This window comes from Tenrec ecaudatus, chromosome 6 (assembly GCF_050624435.1).
Source record: "Tenrec ecaudatus isolate mTenEca1 chromosome 6, mTenEca1.hap1, whole genome shotgun sequence".
Lineage (NCBI taxonomy): Eukaryota > Metazoa > Chordata > Mammalia > Afrosoricida > Tenrecidae > Tenrec > Tenrec ecaudatus.
Genome location: NC_134535.1, coordinates 144,370,310 through 144,387,775, shown reverse-complemented (window position 1 = coordinate 144,387,775; position 17,466 = coordinate 144,370,310). Strand labels below are relative to the sequence as shown.

Below are 17,466 nucleotides of genomic sequence, written 5' to 3'. Positions count from 1 at the left end.
ACTCCTGCATCCCTGTCCTACAGAAACTCTGAGCTACAGTATCTGCTGCTGTAAGCCACTAGGGTTGGGAGTAATTTGTCAGAGCAGTAGTGAGCTAATTCACCTCTCCACCCCAAATGACTCACACAAGACTTGCTTAACGTAGGGGCTGAGGGAATGGAATCAGAGACGTACAGTTTCTGCCAACTTCTGAGGAGAGACGTGTGAACACACTGGGTGTGTTCTATTGGATTTACAAGGAAATGTCAGAGCCATTAGGATTCATACCCTCTTCTTAAGTAGTTTTGAATACTCTGATATGCAGCATTAAACATTTCCAGGTCTTCTTTTTCTCCAAAAAGAATGTAAGATTTCAAGAGGTATTCATAGAAGGAGTCCAGGCCAGCACCTAAGCCACTCTGCTTCCCAACCCAGTGGCCCGTCTGTATGTTCACAACATTACCTGCAAAAACAAACAAGACACTTCAGCTCCCCAAAAACTTAGCCTTCCACCCCAACCCCAGTGCTCCTCTGCTCCTTGATCCTTAGCCAGAGAAGAGAGAATGCCAGGCCCCAAGATTTCTAGCCATCGTATCATGGCTAGTATCTGTAGCACGGATAGTATAGAGATGCCAACATAAAAACGGGAGTGAGCACTTAAAGCAAAATAAACGCAGGTTTGTCATCTAGCTTGACCTGCTCAGCAACCATGTCAAGAGCCAAAAGAATGCTCACAGCCTAAAATCTAAACTATCCCGAATGTATTCTAAATAGGAATCTTCTTTAAAAAAAGAGTTTTGACCGGACAGTTCGGTCAATGACTCCATAGGAGACTCCTCGTAAAAAAGGCACACACAGAATAAAACGCCAAGTTCTCTTGGCCTCTGGACTGTGGAGTGACAGGGTACTGGGTTTAGGGGAATGAGGCGGACTCAGTGAAGAAGAGTGAGAAGGTTGTGAATCCGAGGCACGTCCTCAGGGTCACTGCACTGTGCCTGGAGAACCTGCGGAATTGGTGTGTCCTGCTGTGTGCATTCTCAACAACAACACAGTAAATATCATTTCAGAAACAGTTTGGCATTGCTCGGCAGAGAATTATCTATAAAATAAGGAGAGGGGAGAGAACAGAAATGATCTGAGTAGCCTACATCAGAAATTTAGGAGAGATTATGTGGCTTTTAGAGACAACTACAGTTGTGTAACCAAGAGGAATTACTGAAATCCAAATGAAGAATGAGCATGATAGTGGGGCAAGAGGAAAGTCAAAGAAAATAGAGGAAAGAGCTAGGAGGCAAAGGGCATTTATAGAGGTCTAAATAAAGGCATTTACATATGTAAAAAAATAGACAACTACAAAAACAAGGTAACAGAAGAGCTAATAATAATGGATACAAGAAATGAAGGAAGCATTCCAAAATTGATTCTGATGATGAATACACAATTCTCCTTAATATATTTAAGTCACTGAATTGCATGATGCAGAAATTATGTCAATAAAGCTGTTAAAATACACACACACACACACACACACACACGGCAACAATGTGACACTCTTAAATAACCTGTCAAATGCAAGGCAGAAAAAAATGTTGATTTATGTTGCAATCTGTAACTATATCCAAGTTGTACTGTGGAAAAGGAAAACCAAAAACCTAAACTGACTGTTGTCAGTTCTGCTGTCGTCAATTACGACTCATCACAACCCTCTGAGACAGAGAACTGCCATGTGGGTTTCCAAGACTCTGAATCTTCCCAGGAACACAAAGCCTCACCTTTTCCCTCACAGTGGCTGGTGGGTTTGAACTACAGACCCTGTGCGTAGTAGCCTGACGCGTACCTACTACAACCCCAGAGAGCCTCCATGGAAAAGGGAAAAGTTGACCATTTGCAGTGTTGGAATTATGGTGACATTTTTGGTTCATTTTTTGGTGAAGCACAACATTATCTGTGAATAGTTTTAGGCCGTAATAATCCAAAATCACTCTTTAAAAGCAAGACTTTCACAATAATCCTCTTTGGCTCTCGAATGAACAAGTCAAATGACTTTCAAATGTCAAAAGGGAAATATTTCTCAACATAAGACAATTGCATGAGACAAAAACCAATTTCAAGATGGAAACAACAGTTTCCAGTTTTCCTGGAATCCAGATTTCTGGGCCATTTGCTCTAAGGTCTCGGTGTCCTTTTGAAGAAACAGGTTGTCCAAAAGTCACCTTTGTCTCAAACAATGGTCAAGGTAAGCTGACAAGCCAGTGGGCCTTGGGTATTATGTTCTTTTGAAGAATTCCATTTCAGACTGTGAGCTAAATTCTAATAAATCTGTGTTTTAATTGTTCTTCAAGACACACTATTTAAAAAACTAATTAATTTAAAAAATAAAAAAGACACTATATCAGTGTCCCCCAAACTGTCCTATCAGTTATGTTTGGGCCCCTTTTCCATGGCAATTCCAGTAGGACTGGGAATTCCACAAATGTTGGAAGGTTTTCTAGCTCTGGGACATTTTGACTCTAATAGATTGTATGTTGAGTTGACAAAATATTGATCGTTATGGATGAGTGATGAGGACACAGGAGTTCACTATTCATGGCATTTTCTCTCTACTTTTCTATATTTGAAATTTTCCAAAATAATCTTTTCTAATAATATCTTGACCAAAGATTATTGGGGGAGCTGGGGAGAACCCTGTCCAATAAGGATTTAATGTGGGTTTTCAATGTACTTCCGGATGACTAGGTTTTTCTAAAGGGAAAAAGCCACTATATTTAGAGTCCTAGATTTTGAAGCAATAAAATCTGCCTCTGAGGCCATTTCCATTAACAATGGTTTTCAAATGGAAGATGCCAAGGGATCCAAGAGAGCTAGCTCTCAACCAGCATATGCATTCCTTCCCACCAAACCTCACCGCCTCTTTCTAAGCAAAAGGTCAATAGAAATTGGATATGGCAGACACTGAGGGCCATTCTTCCTGCGCTAATTTTCAGAAATGAGTAGAGAGGAGGGAGAGCCCCAGAGATGGCAAAGGAACAGGGACCGAGTGCACACAGCCCCAGTGTCGAGAGAGAAGGTGCCGCCGCACCTAGTAGCCCCGTGCCATTGCTCCGGAGGTTCCACAGGGCTTTCACAGCTCGTCTGGCCACCCACTCAAACGTGGAGTCCCCCAGCAGTCGGCTCAGAATCCCAAACTCCACCAGGAGGGAACCAGCTCCTGCTGTGCACGTCTCATTATTGCTGTCAGGAGGGACGCCTGTCTTTAAATTCACCTGGAGACAGGAAGAGACAAAGGGTTCGTGGCGAAACTCAAGGACTCCACAGGACTGAAGACCGGCTCACAGGCAGCAGCCTTGCCTAAGGAAAGCAGCTCCCTGCAGGGTGCAGCGGCTTCCTGACTCCCACTGTGCCTCCAGAGGGAGGCAGGAGCCACAGGGACAGCACACAGGCCAGCCGATGAGAGTGCCGGAGCCTCGTCTTGTTCTGAAGAGCAAGTCTTCGAGGACTTAATGTATTGCTAGTCACTGCCTTTTTCCCACGACTCCACACGCCCCTGGCTGTGGTGTGGGGGCACCACTCAGACACTGTAAGTAAGCTTCTCTGGATGCACTTCTGCTTGGTGGGCACAAAGCACCAAGGCTGGGAAGGGGGAAAGGTGCGGTGACAATCTGACGACAGCCTGTGTCCTCAGTGTGACTCTGAGGTCTGGGATTCCCTGCTGATTACCAGAAGCAGCGACTCTGTCCCCTGAGGAGTTCTGAGCCAACAACTCAGAAGGCATAAGGTGCCATCTCCTTCTAGCTCCTGGGCTGAATCAGTGACAACCTCATCAGTCAGGGCAGGCTTTCTGCTTCATGGACGAACCTTGGGAAGCACTCAAAGAACACTCACTGGGCTCCAACAACATACATGGTGATCTTTGGAGAAATATACCCACGTTCACAAGAAAGCCAAAACCCCCATACAATTTTGTAGCTGGGGACGGAGAATACAGACTCGGGAAAATCAATTACTTCAGGGAAGCACTAAGAACGACACAAGAGGCTTCAAAACAGTTTGTGAAAAAAATCCCATTATCTTTCACTCTATTTTTCCAGGCTTGTTGAAGTCCCTTCAGTTGTCACTTCATGCTCAGCACACATTAAGGCACTATGTTCTTGTTGAGTGGATTAATAACACATCCTATATGGAGCCACTTTCTCTGCCACCTCAGTCCTACTCCCGCCCCCTGCACGATACCCCCGCCCGCACCACCACCATCATAAATTAGTCAGCAAAGCTTTAACTCAGAGGGGAGTCATTCAATGCAACCAGGCCGTCTACCTACCCCTACCTACCCGCGGATAAGGAATGCCCGTCTTGGTGTTCTCGAAGGCAGGGAGCAGTCGCACGGCCAGATCATGAGCCATATGCAGCAGCTCATTATCATAGTCCTTAATGGTCATGTTGCCAAAGGGCTGCCTGGAGTCAGTTATGATTCTGTGCGCAGAAAGCAAGCTGCCCAGGACCCTGTGACAGGAGGAACAGAAACAATGGAGTAGATCATCGTGTGCATGGAAACGCACACCATCCAATTCAGAACGACAGGGGAGGGCTCTGCTTCCGAAGGGACTCAGCACCGACTACACCAGGAGGATGGGACTTCCAGCCTCAGGAAGTCTTTCCAGCCCTAAAAATAAACAGCAGTCCTCAGGGCCCTGCTGAGGGGAAGAAATGAATGTCATAACCAGCGTGCCCAAAGTAAGCACCATGTTTGGGGGTCTCAATCATCTCCTCAGGAAGGGCTGCACAGATTCTTATCAGATCGCTGTAAATATGACCAACGAGGGGCTGCAAACGGCGGTGTGAACATGAGAAGCAACAGCACTCTTCCACACGTCTTTTTAAGCCCCCTTGTATTTGAGCATCAGTGAACTGCATTTGATTGACCCTGTCTGGGGAAAGCAACAAATACTATAAACTATACATAACTTTTATAGTCATAACTACCAAGAACCTGATGGACGTCTCCAGCATCCAGTCAGGAGACCTGATAAGAAGAAGCGGGCAATGGCCAGCTAACAGGTAGAGGCTACCAGCTTAGCTCTATGTCCTCGCAGGCTCTGCCTCACGCCAACCAGCTGACGGGGACTGTGACATTTTCCAGAGCAAGTATATTCTTAAGTAAGCTTGAAATAAATTGAGTTCATGTAGTTAGTAAAACTATCAAAAAGTTTACGGAAAATAGTCACAATGTCCTGTATAAAGTATGTTCCCAACACATGACAGAGAAAGAGAGACTGGGAAAAGATTACAAGAATGAAGTCAATCACAGTGGGAAACTCATTTTCTTGAGAAATGTGTCAGGACTTTCTTGGGACACACGGAAGAAAAGGGAAGAGGGCACACATAAAGAGAAACCACATACATGTGCACTTAGGGGATGTTGATCCTACACACCCTTTAGAGATACAAACAAGCTCTTTCTGTTCAGTCCAGAATGTACTGATTCTGATCCATCAATTATTCCAGTTTTGATAGTATGGAAAGGAAGCACGGGCAAGGTAACCAAATGGTCTGCATAGGTCTGTTTTCCGGAGAGTGTAACTGGGAGAGAACCTTCAGGAATTTTTCTCCTTACACACAAGCATAACACACACACACACACACACACACACACACAGGCCTTCAAGCCTGTTTGTACAATTTTACCTTATTGTGGCCTCAAAGACTTGGACAGTGGAATCTTTGTCAAATGAAACTGTGTTGATCACCAACTTGACTGCTTTCTGGAACTCGGATGAATTTCCCATTATCTTGAAAAAGAGGAACACAAGCCATTATCCCAGTTTGAGAGGAAACTCCAGCTCTGTAACCTTGGGAGCAGAATGCTCTGTCTCAATGCCTGCGTGGAGCTTTGCCACCCAGGGAACAGAGCACAAAAGCAGACCAGCACAGTCATTCCTGAGACAAATCACGCGACAGACAGCAAGCCCGGGTCCTCCAACTGGTCCACCTTAAGGGTTCAGTGTAGCAACAATGAAACTCAAAACCTTCCTCTAGTTCTTAAACGCTTCCTCCCCCCCAATTATCATGATCCCAATTGTACCTTGCAAACCTGGTTAGACCAGATGATGCACAGCGGTACAGATGGGATCTGGAAACACAGGGAATCTAGCACAGATGAATCCCTCAGGACCAACGGTGAGAGTGGCGACACCGGGAGGGAAGGGGAGGTAGAAAGGGGGAACCGATCTCCGGGAGCTACATATAACCTCCTCTCTGGGGGATGGGGAACAGGAAAGTGGGTGAGGGGAGACGCCAGGCAGTGTAAGATAAGATAAAATAATAATTTATAAATTATTAAGGGTTCATGAGGGAGGGGGAGCGGGGAGGGAGGGGGAGGGCAAAAAGGAAAATCAGTGGATTCCAGGAACCCAAGTAGAAGGCGAATTTTGAGAATGATGAGGGCAACGAATGTATAAGGGTGCTTTACTCAATTGATGTATGTATGGATCGTGATAAGAGTTGTATGAGCCCCAAAACCCTGAGAACAGTCCCTCCGAACCTGAACTCTCCTCCTTCACCTCCACTCGGGTCCCGAGCCAAGTGCCTAGAAAGTCTGCAGAGGTGAAGATAAAGTTAGAGGACACGTCCTCTGCTCTTCAAATAAATGGACAGTTTGGTTTTGTGGCTCCGAGTGAAACAGGGACATGAACTTGTTGCTCATAATCCATATGTCTAAACGTTGGACAAAAGGGTGGTGGCTGTCTTTGGGAACACAGTATGAAACTAGTGACATGAACAAATAATCAGCACAACTCCATTTTAAAAAGTGATCTACAATGACAGGTCCTGTACTGGGTGTGCTGATATGATGTCAGGCCACACAATCTTCTACAAAAAGGCAGAGCATTTTCTAGATGAGCCTGAATTAAAATAATTTCATTCTAGAATAGATTTTGTGAAAACCTCAGGACTATAAACAATCAGCTCCTAAGAGCACATACCAAAAGAAAAAATCAGTTAGTTGCCTTCAGACGTGACTTCTTTCAAGAAGGTGGGTCTCGGTAGTATCTCCTAATGTGGACTGGTCTCCTGTAGCTTTTCCGTCCCTGACTGTGATTTACTATATAACATGTAGAGCAAGTATAGGCAATTCTTTTCCGGCTTTCAATTCCCTCTTTTTAAAGATTATGCAATAATGCTCAAGTTGCATTCAGGGGGTCGCAGGACTACTATTTTAGGAGTATTTTTGCCACGCATCTGGTACACCCTGCTTAAGATGTTACCAAGAGAAACAACGAAAGCCTCAAGATAAGTAACATCTGGAAAACATGCCTCAAATGTGGGCAAATTAGCTGCCAGATGGTCTACAGTGGAAACCACAAGAGATGGTTCTGTTTCCTCATGAAGGTTCTGTAGCAACAGTATAAATGAGCAGCTGCAGAGGCTGGGGTGACCTCTCAGGTGGAGGAGCGGATGGTGAAAGAATGGAGCAACTCTTAACTACATTTTTATTTTACCATCTTAACCGGATCCCTGGAGCTGAGAGCAGCTAGGCTCGGACCTTCATTCACTCGTCTGGGAAAACTGGAGTGAGCAGAGGGTTAAATGTGCATTGTCCTACAGGATTTCTCGGTCTCAAAATGCTCAGACACTTGTGGCTCTCCAGCAGTGAGACCAAACACCCAGCTGCCATCAAACCAGTTGCAGCTCCGGCCTTCCTCGGTGCTGCCCCTGGAAAGCTGAGCCCCACAGGGTTTCTGTCCCCACTGCGGTCCACTGCTGGTATGACAGAAGGGCCCCGAGGTGACGACTTGCTCACAGAACAGACAGGGTTTTCTTACAGCTCAGGAGGCTATCAGGCCCGTCCCAAGCACTGACCCGCGGAGGACTTGCTCTTCCCATCACCTCTGCGAGACGGTTCTCGGCTCTCCAGCTCCTGCTTGTCAGTACATTAGCGATCTCTCCCTGGGTGCCTTGGCCTCTAGCTCACCCCATCTCTCTCTCTCTCTCTCTCTCTCTCTCTCTCTCTCTCTCTCTCTCTCCCTGTTGGTTAGTGAACCTCTTTTTATATTTCAAAGAGACTGACTCGGCACACACCCAACACTAATCCTACTTCATTAACCTAACACAAAACCTATTCGAAAATAGGATTATGACCCAGATGCGGAGGTCGGGATTGGGACACATATTTTCACGATACATAATTCTACCCATATATTTTCAAGGGCTGGTTTTTCAGAACTTGCCAGGTCTTTCTTCTGAAACACCTGAGTTGACTCAAGTCTCCACCCTTTTGGTTAAACAACGGAGCCAGTAAAGTATCTGGACCTACAGTGGAGCTCACCCACAGTCCTTAAGCCAATTTCAACTCAGAGTGATGCTGTGACGTTGTCAATATTTACAGGAGACAGGCTTAACCTTTTCCCTCCATGCAGCTGGTGGGTCGGAACTACTGACCACACATAATTAGCAGACAAGCCACATGGACTCCTTAACAATGGGGATCAGACTCACTGCCGTCAAGTTAATTCCAACTCATCATGACCCCTGAGGATACAGTAGAACTGCCAATGGGTGTTTCTGAGACTGTAACTCTTTACCAGAGTAGAAAGCCTCATCTTTCTCCTGAATAACAGCGAGTAGTTTCAAACTGCTGACCTTGTGGTTAGCAGCCCAACACATAACCACTATGCCACCAGGACCCCTAGTAACCATGGGGCAGATATACAGATTTCTCAGTTTATTTGGGAACAGAACTACTCTTTCAGTGAGCATACCTTTGGAACCTGTGCCAGGAAATGCTGAGAGTCTGTGCTCCTTGGCTAAGTACCTGCACTTAAGATAAACCAGAGCCTGCATCATCAGGTGTGAGGGAGAAAGTACACAAAAGATCTCTGTACTCAAGGCACTCAGGAGTTTGGCAAAGGGGGTTGTAGTGGAGGAAGCAAGATCGAACTATATATATAAATTGTAGGAATTTTTCTTAAGCAACACCAGTAGTTGAGTCAAGCAATTAAACCGAACACTTGTCTGGGCACATTTTGCTCAGGGAAGGTGGAAGACTGACGGAGGGAGAGCAGCAGTCACTTACAAAAGAGACACGGGGAAACTTGCAGCTACAGCTGACAGACAGACATTCAAGAAATACCCTGCATATATCTCCTGGGTTTCCTCTAAGCCAGAGGCCTAGTCCCATTTCTGCACTTACTTCTAAAAAAAAAGAATAAAGAGAGTCTTCCTTCCGGGCTCTCTCCAAATTCTAATCATTCTGTTACTAGCAAGAACCAACCACAATACAAACTCAGCTAGCATTACCCCACCCCACCTTAGCAAGCAGCCATAGACTCTCCCGATTCACGTGAAGCCTACCTAAGTGAATGAACAACTTGAGTAAACTGCAGTAAGAATTTTGGAATGTGAGGATCTGCTCATCAACGAATGAGATTTAGAGACAATGCTGGCGGGCCTCAGGAAATCCCATTCTACCCAGGCCAAGGAGATGAAGCCCACCAAGCACATAGGCTGGTCCTGAGAATAAGTAACATTTCCACAGTGGCTTCCTGTTTTCAACCTTTCCTACCAGTCTGTCCAAGGGTCTCTAGTTCCCAGAGTCAGTGTGGGAAGCCAGGAGATGGGAGGCAACACCTAGGTCACAGCACAAGCACGGTGAGGCAGGGTCAGTAGTCAGGAGGGAGGCAATGAAAGAGTGGGTGCGGCAAGGCAGCCCGCCCAGGACTCAGCCCCACTCACTCCCTCAGTCACTAGATGGTATTTCAAGGAACCTTCTGACTCCTGAAATCTCAACGACAGAAACTGTAAGTCAGCGCTACCAACATTCTCCATGTCAGTGACTCTCAACCTTCCTGATGCCGCAACCCTTTCATACAGTTCCTCGTGTTGTGGTGACCCCCAACCATAATATTATTTTCGTTGCTACTTCATCCCTGTCATTTTGCTACTGCTGTGAATCAGGCAACCTGTGAAAGGGTCGTTTGACCCCCAAAAGGGCTGCGACCCACAGGTTGAGAACCACTGCTCTATGGATTCCTTCTGGGAGTCAAACAGTGGGAAACCAAGAGAGAGAGAAAAACAAGCCCACTACAAAGCCACTTCTGCTTCATTCCCCTGACTTAATCTCTTGTGCTTTTTCCCCCTCATAGTATCATTCATATAAATAGCTAGCCCTGTTTTAAGTATTAGGATCTCTGGAAAGGGTCCCTGCAGGCGTCCGGTGGGTAATCAACTCTAAAACATCTTACTTTATATATTAAGAAAACAAACAATAAGACTGAGCACTTACTGCAAGTGTATCCAATGCGTCAACAAGGGTCAAAGAGTAGTTCCCTAGGACGTCATTGATGTTCAGATTTGAACTGAAAAAGAAATAAAAGAAACAAAATCAAATTGAGTCGTGGTAGTTTGGTTTTTGTTGTTGTTTTTGTTTTTTAATACATTAGAAAAATTAAGACAAGAAAATTAAACACCCGTCAGGACCTGAAATTTCCAGCAACTCTTTCGTATTGAACGGCTCGTTATGGGTGGACCAGTATGGCAAAGAGCTTCCTCTCTCTGCTGTGACAGCTAACTTTGGGCGCGTGTAAGAGCAGAAATGAGAAACGCTACTGAGGCAGTCGTGGCAAGAACATTCAACAGGAAGTAGGAGGCTGGATAGGGTCATTTGCCTTCGTAGATGTAGAGCTTTATTACCATAAATGTTCTCGTTGACTTGTCCAGTTTCAAAAAGCTCTGAGTTCACAATCATTGAAACTAAGGAAGAGGCACTACCTATAATTCTTTTATACAAAAACAGGGCACTCTGACAGGCTACGCACAAAAAGAATCTCCTTCCTTCAGTATCCCCCCTTTGGCTGGGGGGATAACCTCTTTATACCACTCCTTCCTCTAAATACCATTATTTCCATTAACTCTGGGAAGAGCATGTATTCTTTATATGAGCCACTCCACTGAGTTCCTGAGATTGTTTCAAAACCATAAACTGGTGTCGACTTGGGGGCTGGTAAAGGTTGGTGGCAGAAACATTTATGCAGATCCTGTTTACAGAGGGGAGAAGGCCCCTATGATTCCTGCCTCGGGTCAGATAAAGGACGTCAACTGTCTGGCTGAAAGCTGCACCTGTTGGCTCGACATTTCTCTAAATAAGTTTGTGAAACAGCAAAAGATCCTCGGAAAATGAAAGCTGTGGTGGAAGACAGGCCTGCCAGAAAGCATATGGTGATGTGTCGAATGCTGGGGCAGGAGGTCTACACACACAGGTGGCTCAACTCTGTTAACTCAAGAACATTCTGCTAGGCTGAGGATCCTAGACCCACCCCCACCATCCATGTCAGCACAAGATGAGGCTCCAACGTACACATCCTGCCATGGGACCAGCTGACTGAGCCATGGTGTCCAGAATTGACTCTCAATTTGACTGCCAGGTGTGAATAAATGGTCATGGTATTCCCCCGCTATGAATTTAAAGGGTCCTGCTACCCCGTGACAGAAAAGACGGGAGACAAGCAGCCTCTGATAGAAATTTTCTGATTATGTACTTAAGAAAATCAAACAATCATGGGGAAGCTAAAAAAGTTTACTCATGTGCTGTTTATTGTAAACAAAATCTGTTTCATCATGCCTCTGAGCTCAGGGGATGGCTGCTGACATCTCTCAGGAATACACGTGTCTTTCTTTTGTTAGGTGTCTTCAGAGAAAAGGTCCAATCAAAGCAGTGGCTTCCAAGGGCCAGTGACATTCAAGGCAGGTAAACACGGTCTATCATGATATTTAGGGGAAATCTTAATTGACTGTTTCCAAAGAGCACAGGATACTACTGGCAGCTGATTCTAATGAAATCTTAAGAAAATGAACAACTGCAAGGATGAGAAAAGCCCAGAATTGTGCCACGGAGGTTTCTTTTTCCCATCATGACAATGCACGCGCTCCCTCGTCACAGGTAGCAAGGGTTGTCCTCGAAGAATTGCATTGAAAAACTTACCTCATTCACCCTATGGCCCTCGTCCTGCCCCTTTTTGTTCACAAAACTCAAAGAACATTTAAAGATCAAATGTTGGTCCCTCAAGGATACTAGAACTGTGCTGCTGCTGTTGTTGCTGCTAAGAACTGCTGTTTTGGCATACTGCATCAGAGAGCAGAGAACCCTTTCAAAACTGCCAAAGTCTGAAAGAAGCTAAATTAAAAGGGGAAAGAGGGAAAAAAAAATACAATCTGGATTCCTTGAAAGCGACCCAGGAAGAGGTGTCCTCAAGTCCACCGCAACTAATCCCTCTACCTTGACACTTTCACACCCCCCTCAGAGGCACAAAGGCGTTCCAACCAACACACTTGTTATTGCTAACTTCGGGGCACAACCCCCTCCTCCGCCCCCCCCCCCCAGTGTTTCCAGCACTAGCCTACCATTACCACGCGGTCCATATCTGCCCCACAGCACAACGACCTTAACTTCAACCAGTCCTGGTTCATCATCCTGAAATCCAGGCCTCGGCGGCCACAGATGACTGCCACTGGGCGCACAGTTAATCAACCACCACCTCACCGTGCTGGAGAGGTCCTCTAATACTCCAGAGTTCTTAAGGCTCATAAGAAAAGCATTAAAATGTCAGCAACTTGCTCTCCAAACAATTAAAAATGTCCCCAATAAGTGGTTTTCCTACTGCCATCTCATAAAAGGAAGTCTGAGGAGAAAACTCTGAGTCAACAGGGTACTTACTTAAAGTGTTCTCGCTGTGAGCACTAGTGTGTGTGTGTGTGTGTGTGTGTGTGTGTGTGTGTGTGTGTGCGTGCACACACACTGGAGGAAACGATGTATATATACATGTTGATTTCCACAATGTAAAAAATGTATAGGCAAGGAGAAAGATAAATTAAAAGCAACTATGACTGCAGACATTTTAGACATCCTTTTTCCAAACTGAATAAGGTTTTATCCCTAAAAAAGTTTAAATCATCAACATAATACACATCGATGGAAGGATGATGGCAACAAATGTACAAATGTGCTCAGGCCAGCATCATTTTCAAACATTTTCTTTCTACTTGAGCCCTTGATATCAGCTCATTTCCCCCCTCCCACCCTCCCTCATGCACCCCTGATCATTTGTAAACTTTTTATTCCTATCTTACACTGACCAATACCTCCCTCACCCACTTTTCTGTTGTCCATCTCCAGGGAGGGAGTTATATGTCGATCATTGTTACTCGTTCCCCCTATCTCCCCCCATCGTCCCCTTTCCCTCCTGGTATTGCTACTCTCATTATTGGTCCTGAGGGTTTATCTGTCCTGGATTCTCTGTGTTTCCAGCTCTTATCTGTACCAGTGTACATGCTCTGGTGTAGCCGGATTTGTAAGGTAGACTTGGGGTCATGATAGTGGGGGGGGGGGAGTATAGCATTAAAGAACTAGAGCAGTGGTTGGTTCTCAACCTTCCTAATGTTGTGACCCTCATGTTGTGGTGACCCCCAACCATAACTTTATTTTTGTAACTGTAATTTTGCTATTGCTATGAATCATAATGTAAATATCTGATATGCAGAATATATTTTCATTGTTACATATTGAACATAAAGCATAGTGATTAATCTCAAAAACAATATGTAATTCTATATTGTGAAATATTTATTTCTTATTACAAATAAATGAAATTTTGTTTTGAAGCATGGTATAGCATGCATAACACTCTTCATACCAGGTACTTGTATGTGGGCATAACTACATGTGGGCAGCCCCACCTGGAGACAGATAGAGGAGCAGTGTCTTGGTTCCTAAGACCATCAGAAATATGTTTTCCTATGGTCTTAGGCGACCCCTGTGAAAGAGGCGTTCGACCCCCAAAGGGGTCGCAACCCACAGGTTGAGAACCGCCGAACTAGAGGAAAGTTGTATGTTTCATTGGTGCAATACTGCACCCTAACTGGGTCATCTCTTCATGTGACATTTCTGTAAGGGGATGTTTCATTTTCTACAGATGGGCTTTGGGTCTCCACTCCGCAATGATTTAGTATTCTTAAGACGTCAATGTTACCTAAGATATCTATAGATTTAAACCAATCCCATTCAAATCTCCAACTGCTATTTTTTATAGAAGTAGAAAAACTATGCCTCACCTGTACATAAAATGTCACGAGGTCACAAATAATTAAACAAGGTTAAAAGTCAACATAGATCTCACCCTTTCTGATTTTAAAACATATTCTCAAAAAACCAAGCTCACTGCCATCAAGTCCTTACTGACTCATAGCGACCCGTGTGGCTTTCTGAGATTCTGTTTACAGGAATAAAATGCCCAGTCTTCCTCCCACACACCTGCTGGTGGTTTCGAACTGAAAGTACCTCCTTGTGGGAATGGCCTTCTCATAAGGACCACCCAAAGAAAACAAACACACACACAAACAAACACACACCCCACACCCCGCCCCCACCTTTATTCGCCTGCTTGCTGGGCATCCTGAGAGATACCTGAGCCCTGTTGTCACGAACCTTGGATCCACACGACTTTGCACCCACCAGCCTGTGATATCTCTGCATAATTGCATGTGGCTGTGAGTCTGAAGGGGGACTTATGGACTAATATTGGATTTATGGACTTGAGTGGAATGGGCTGGGATGTTTTCTTGATATTATAATTACTGTTTATCTAAAGCTCTTTCTTTCACATATATGAGTGTCACTGGATTTGTTTCTCTAGTCAACCTGGCCAAACTCTGGGCTTCAAACAGTTCATGGAGTAAATGGAATTAATCACCCCCATCCAGAGGAAAGAAGAGTGATGAAAATGAAAAGATACAAGAAAACAACTTAGAGACCACACAAACATCAGCCTCCAGAACCTTGAAACCTGAAGAACCACATGGTGCCCAGCTACACCACAACCAACTACTCGGACAGGGATCACTTTCAGAAAGCCTGGATAGAGCAGAAAAATGTAGAACAAAACTCAAAATCTTAAAAGAGAATCAAGCTTACTAGTTGGATAGACTATGGGCCCTGGTCAGCCTTCTGGTCCGGAGCTAGACTCTCCCCATGTCTCAATGTTCAGCCAAATAATAGACAGGTTAATAAGCGTTCAATAGGGGAGGGAGGGGGAAAAAAGAGGACCTGATGCAGAGGGCGTAAGTGGAGAGCAAATGCTTTGAGAGTGATTAGGAAAAGGAATGTGCGGATGTGCTTTATACAATTGATGTATGTATACGTGTGGATTGTGATAAGAGTTGTATGAGCCCCTAATAAAATGTTTTTAAATAAATAAAAGGGGAAAAAAAAGAATGGGCTCCAAAAAATAAGCGTTCAATAACACTAGTTCAGTGCACTCACCTTAAGGGTCCAAGGACATACATCCCTGGGGTGTGCGCCCTGGCCACTGAGCCATAAAATCATTCCCCTCCCACCTAAGGATAGGGAGCCAGAGGCAGGTAGGTGGTCCATCACCTTGACCAGCAGGACCAGTGGCGCTCCCTCCTGGCAAAAAGTTCCTCGTGGGGAGTGCCACCCTCGAGGACTTTGTCATCCTGGATGTCGGGCTCGGTCACCCTGGAAGCTGTTGCCTTGGCAAACAGGGCTGGTGCGAGTGTATAACAGACCTTTCCAGCAGCCCCGCCTGCCTCGGATGGGCAGAGGGCACGAAGCATAGCCTAGAAATCTTTGACCCCCAATTCTCGGCCAGATTGCTGGGATCCTTCGTGCCTACCTGCCCTCGGTCTAAGAAGCATCTGTGTTGGAGGAGGAAAGCTCTAACTCTGTTCTGTGTGACTCACTGGATCGCTCCCAAGTCCCTTCCCAAACTCCCGGTTATGACAGAGAAAAGCGCTGGGCGTGGCGATCTGACTAGCAGGGGACCCGAAAAGAGTGTTTCGCAAGGCAAGGATCCAGATTACATTTCGACTACTCATAGTTCACCTGGGGCTGAGGGAGCTTGAAAGCTCTAACGCTCCCGGAACAGCCCCTGCCGCCCAGGGGGCCTGTTTCCCGCAGGTGTAAGAGCGACGGTGCTGGACAGCTGCCAGGCAGGTCGGATGGCGAAGGAGGTAGGAGGGCAGCCACCAGCCCACCCACGCTCCCCGGAGCGAGCGAGACCCCAGCCCCCAGGCGCTCCAGCATCGGTGGATCGACGCGCGCAAGGGCGCTGGGCGCGGGATACTCACGGGTCCCCACGGTCGGGCCCCCGGCCTCGGCAGTAGATGGGGTTCAGCTCGTCCTGGGGGAAGGCGTGCGCCATGTAGTTGTCGTAGCCGAAGACGAACATGCCGCGCGCCAGGTCGCGCATCCGGGCTCTCAGCTGCGGCGGGAAGGCGCTGCTGTAGCGCTTCTCGTACTCGTCCGGCCCGCGGCCCCGGCAGCCCAGCGCGTAGCCCCAGTGGGCCGGGCCGCACACGCCCGGCCCGGGCCGCCGCGCAGCCGGCCGCCCGCTGCCCGCCGCGCCAGGAGCCGGCGGCTGCAGCCACGACGGCTCCCCGGGGCGGCCTGGGGACCCAGGGGCAAGCGGGGCGAGGCCGTCGGGACCCCTCAGGCGCTGGAAGCCGAAGCTGAGAGGGAAGCGCTGGTAGACGCCCATGCTGGGCCCCAGCCCGAAGACAAGCCACAAAACCCCGTGGAGGCCGAGCCGGAGGAGCACCAGCCCCAGCAGGAGCACTCGCCATTGCATGATCGCGCGGGCTCCGCGGGCATTATTTTAAAGCGCGGGGGCCCGGCCCCGCCGACCTCGGCTCTCGGCACCCTCCCGGGAGGCGGCTCGCTTCCCCTTTAAGGAACTTCCCCGTGACGTACCAGGAACTGGCCCATTGTCCCCCACCCCCCAGCCCTCCCGGGCCCCACCGGCCCAACCCCGCGTTCGCACGCCCCGTCGCCCGCCCGGGATTGGCCCGGCCCGAGCGCGGCCTAGCGGGGCGCGGCCGGGGACTCCCTCCCACGCCACGGGCCGCCCGGACGTCGGCACCGCGGCGAGGCCCCGCCCCTCCGCAGGCCCCGCCCAGGCCCCGCCCCTGGGCGGTCCGGACTCGGGATGGGCTGGCGTGGCGCGCAGGAGCTCACGGGGCTCTGGACGCGAGAACTTCCAGCCAATGGACGAGCGTCACGGTGCGCCCGCCGGTGGCCGGAGGAGACGTGGCGGGACCACCGGGCTCCGGGCAGATCAAGTCTGCCGGAGCTGGGGCGGGAGGAAGACAAGTTTGGGGGTGATGACAGTTGGAAGACACACGCAGAAAGAAGAAGGAAACGGACATGTCTAAATAAAAACTAGTAAAGGGGCAGAGTGGTTAACTTGTACGTTTGTGGGGGCGGTCTGGTGTGATTGTACCTTTTAGCTCTTGCTCACTCTGCTGTCCCGTTGATTACGACTCATAATGATCCTGTTCGACCGAGCAGAACTGTCCCCTGGGTTTCTAACAGCTGTTAGGTTCTTTAGAGTCTTCGAGAACTGAGGAATTCCCTGTGGCCGAGGAAAACTCCGTGGGATTCCCTAGGCTTGCGCTTTATGGAAGCTGATTCGCTGGGTTTGG

General features: G+C 47.4%; 1 protein-coding gene across 1 annotated transcript in view; it reads right to left on the bottom strand.

Moving 5' to 3' along the window:
• EDEM1 (ER degradation enhancing alpha-mannosidase like protein 1) overlaps positions 1 to 16,725 on the bottom strand; it is a 33,785-nt gene extending 17,060 nt beyond the window's left edge. Inside the window, exons 1-6 of the mRNA XM_075552326.1 lie at positions 16,114 to 16,725; positions 10,259 to 10,331; positions 5,662 to 5,765; positions 4,308 to 4,479; positions 3,059 to 3,242; positions 268 to 442 (exon numbers count right to left, since the gene is read on the bottom strand). Of these exons, the coding sequence (XP_075408441.1) occupies positions 268 to 442; positions 3,059 to 3,242; positions 4,308 to 4,479; positions 5,662 to 5,765; positions 10,259 to 10,331; positions 16,114 to 16,613 (1,208 nt within the window). The 5' untranslated portion in view covers positions 16,614 to 16,725. The remainder of the gene's footprint in view (positions 1 to 267; positions 443 to 3,058; positions 3,243 to 4,307; positions 4,480 to 5,661; positions 5,766 to 10,258; positions 10,332 to 16,113) is intronic.
• Between the last annotated feature and the right edge of the window lie 741 nt (positions 16,726 to 17,466).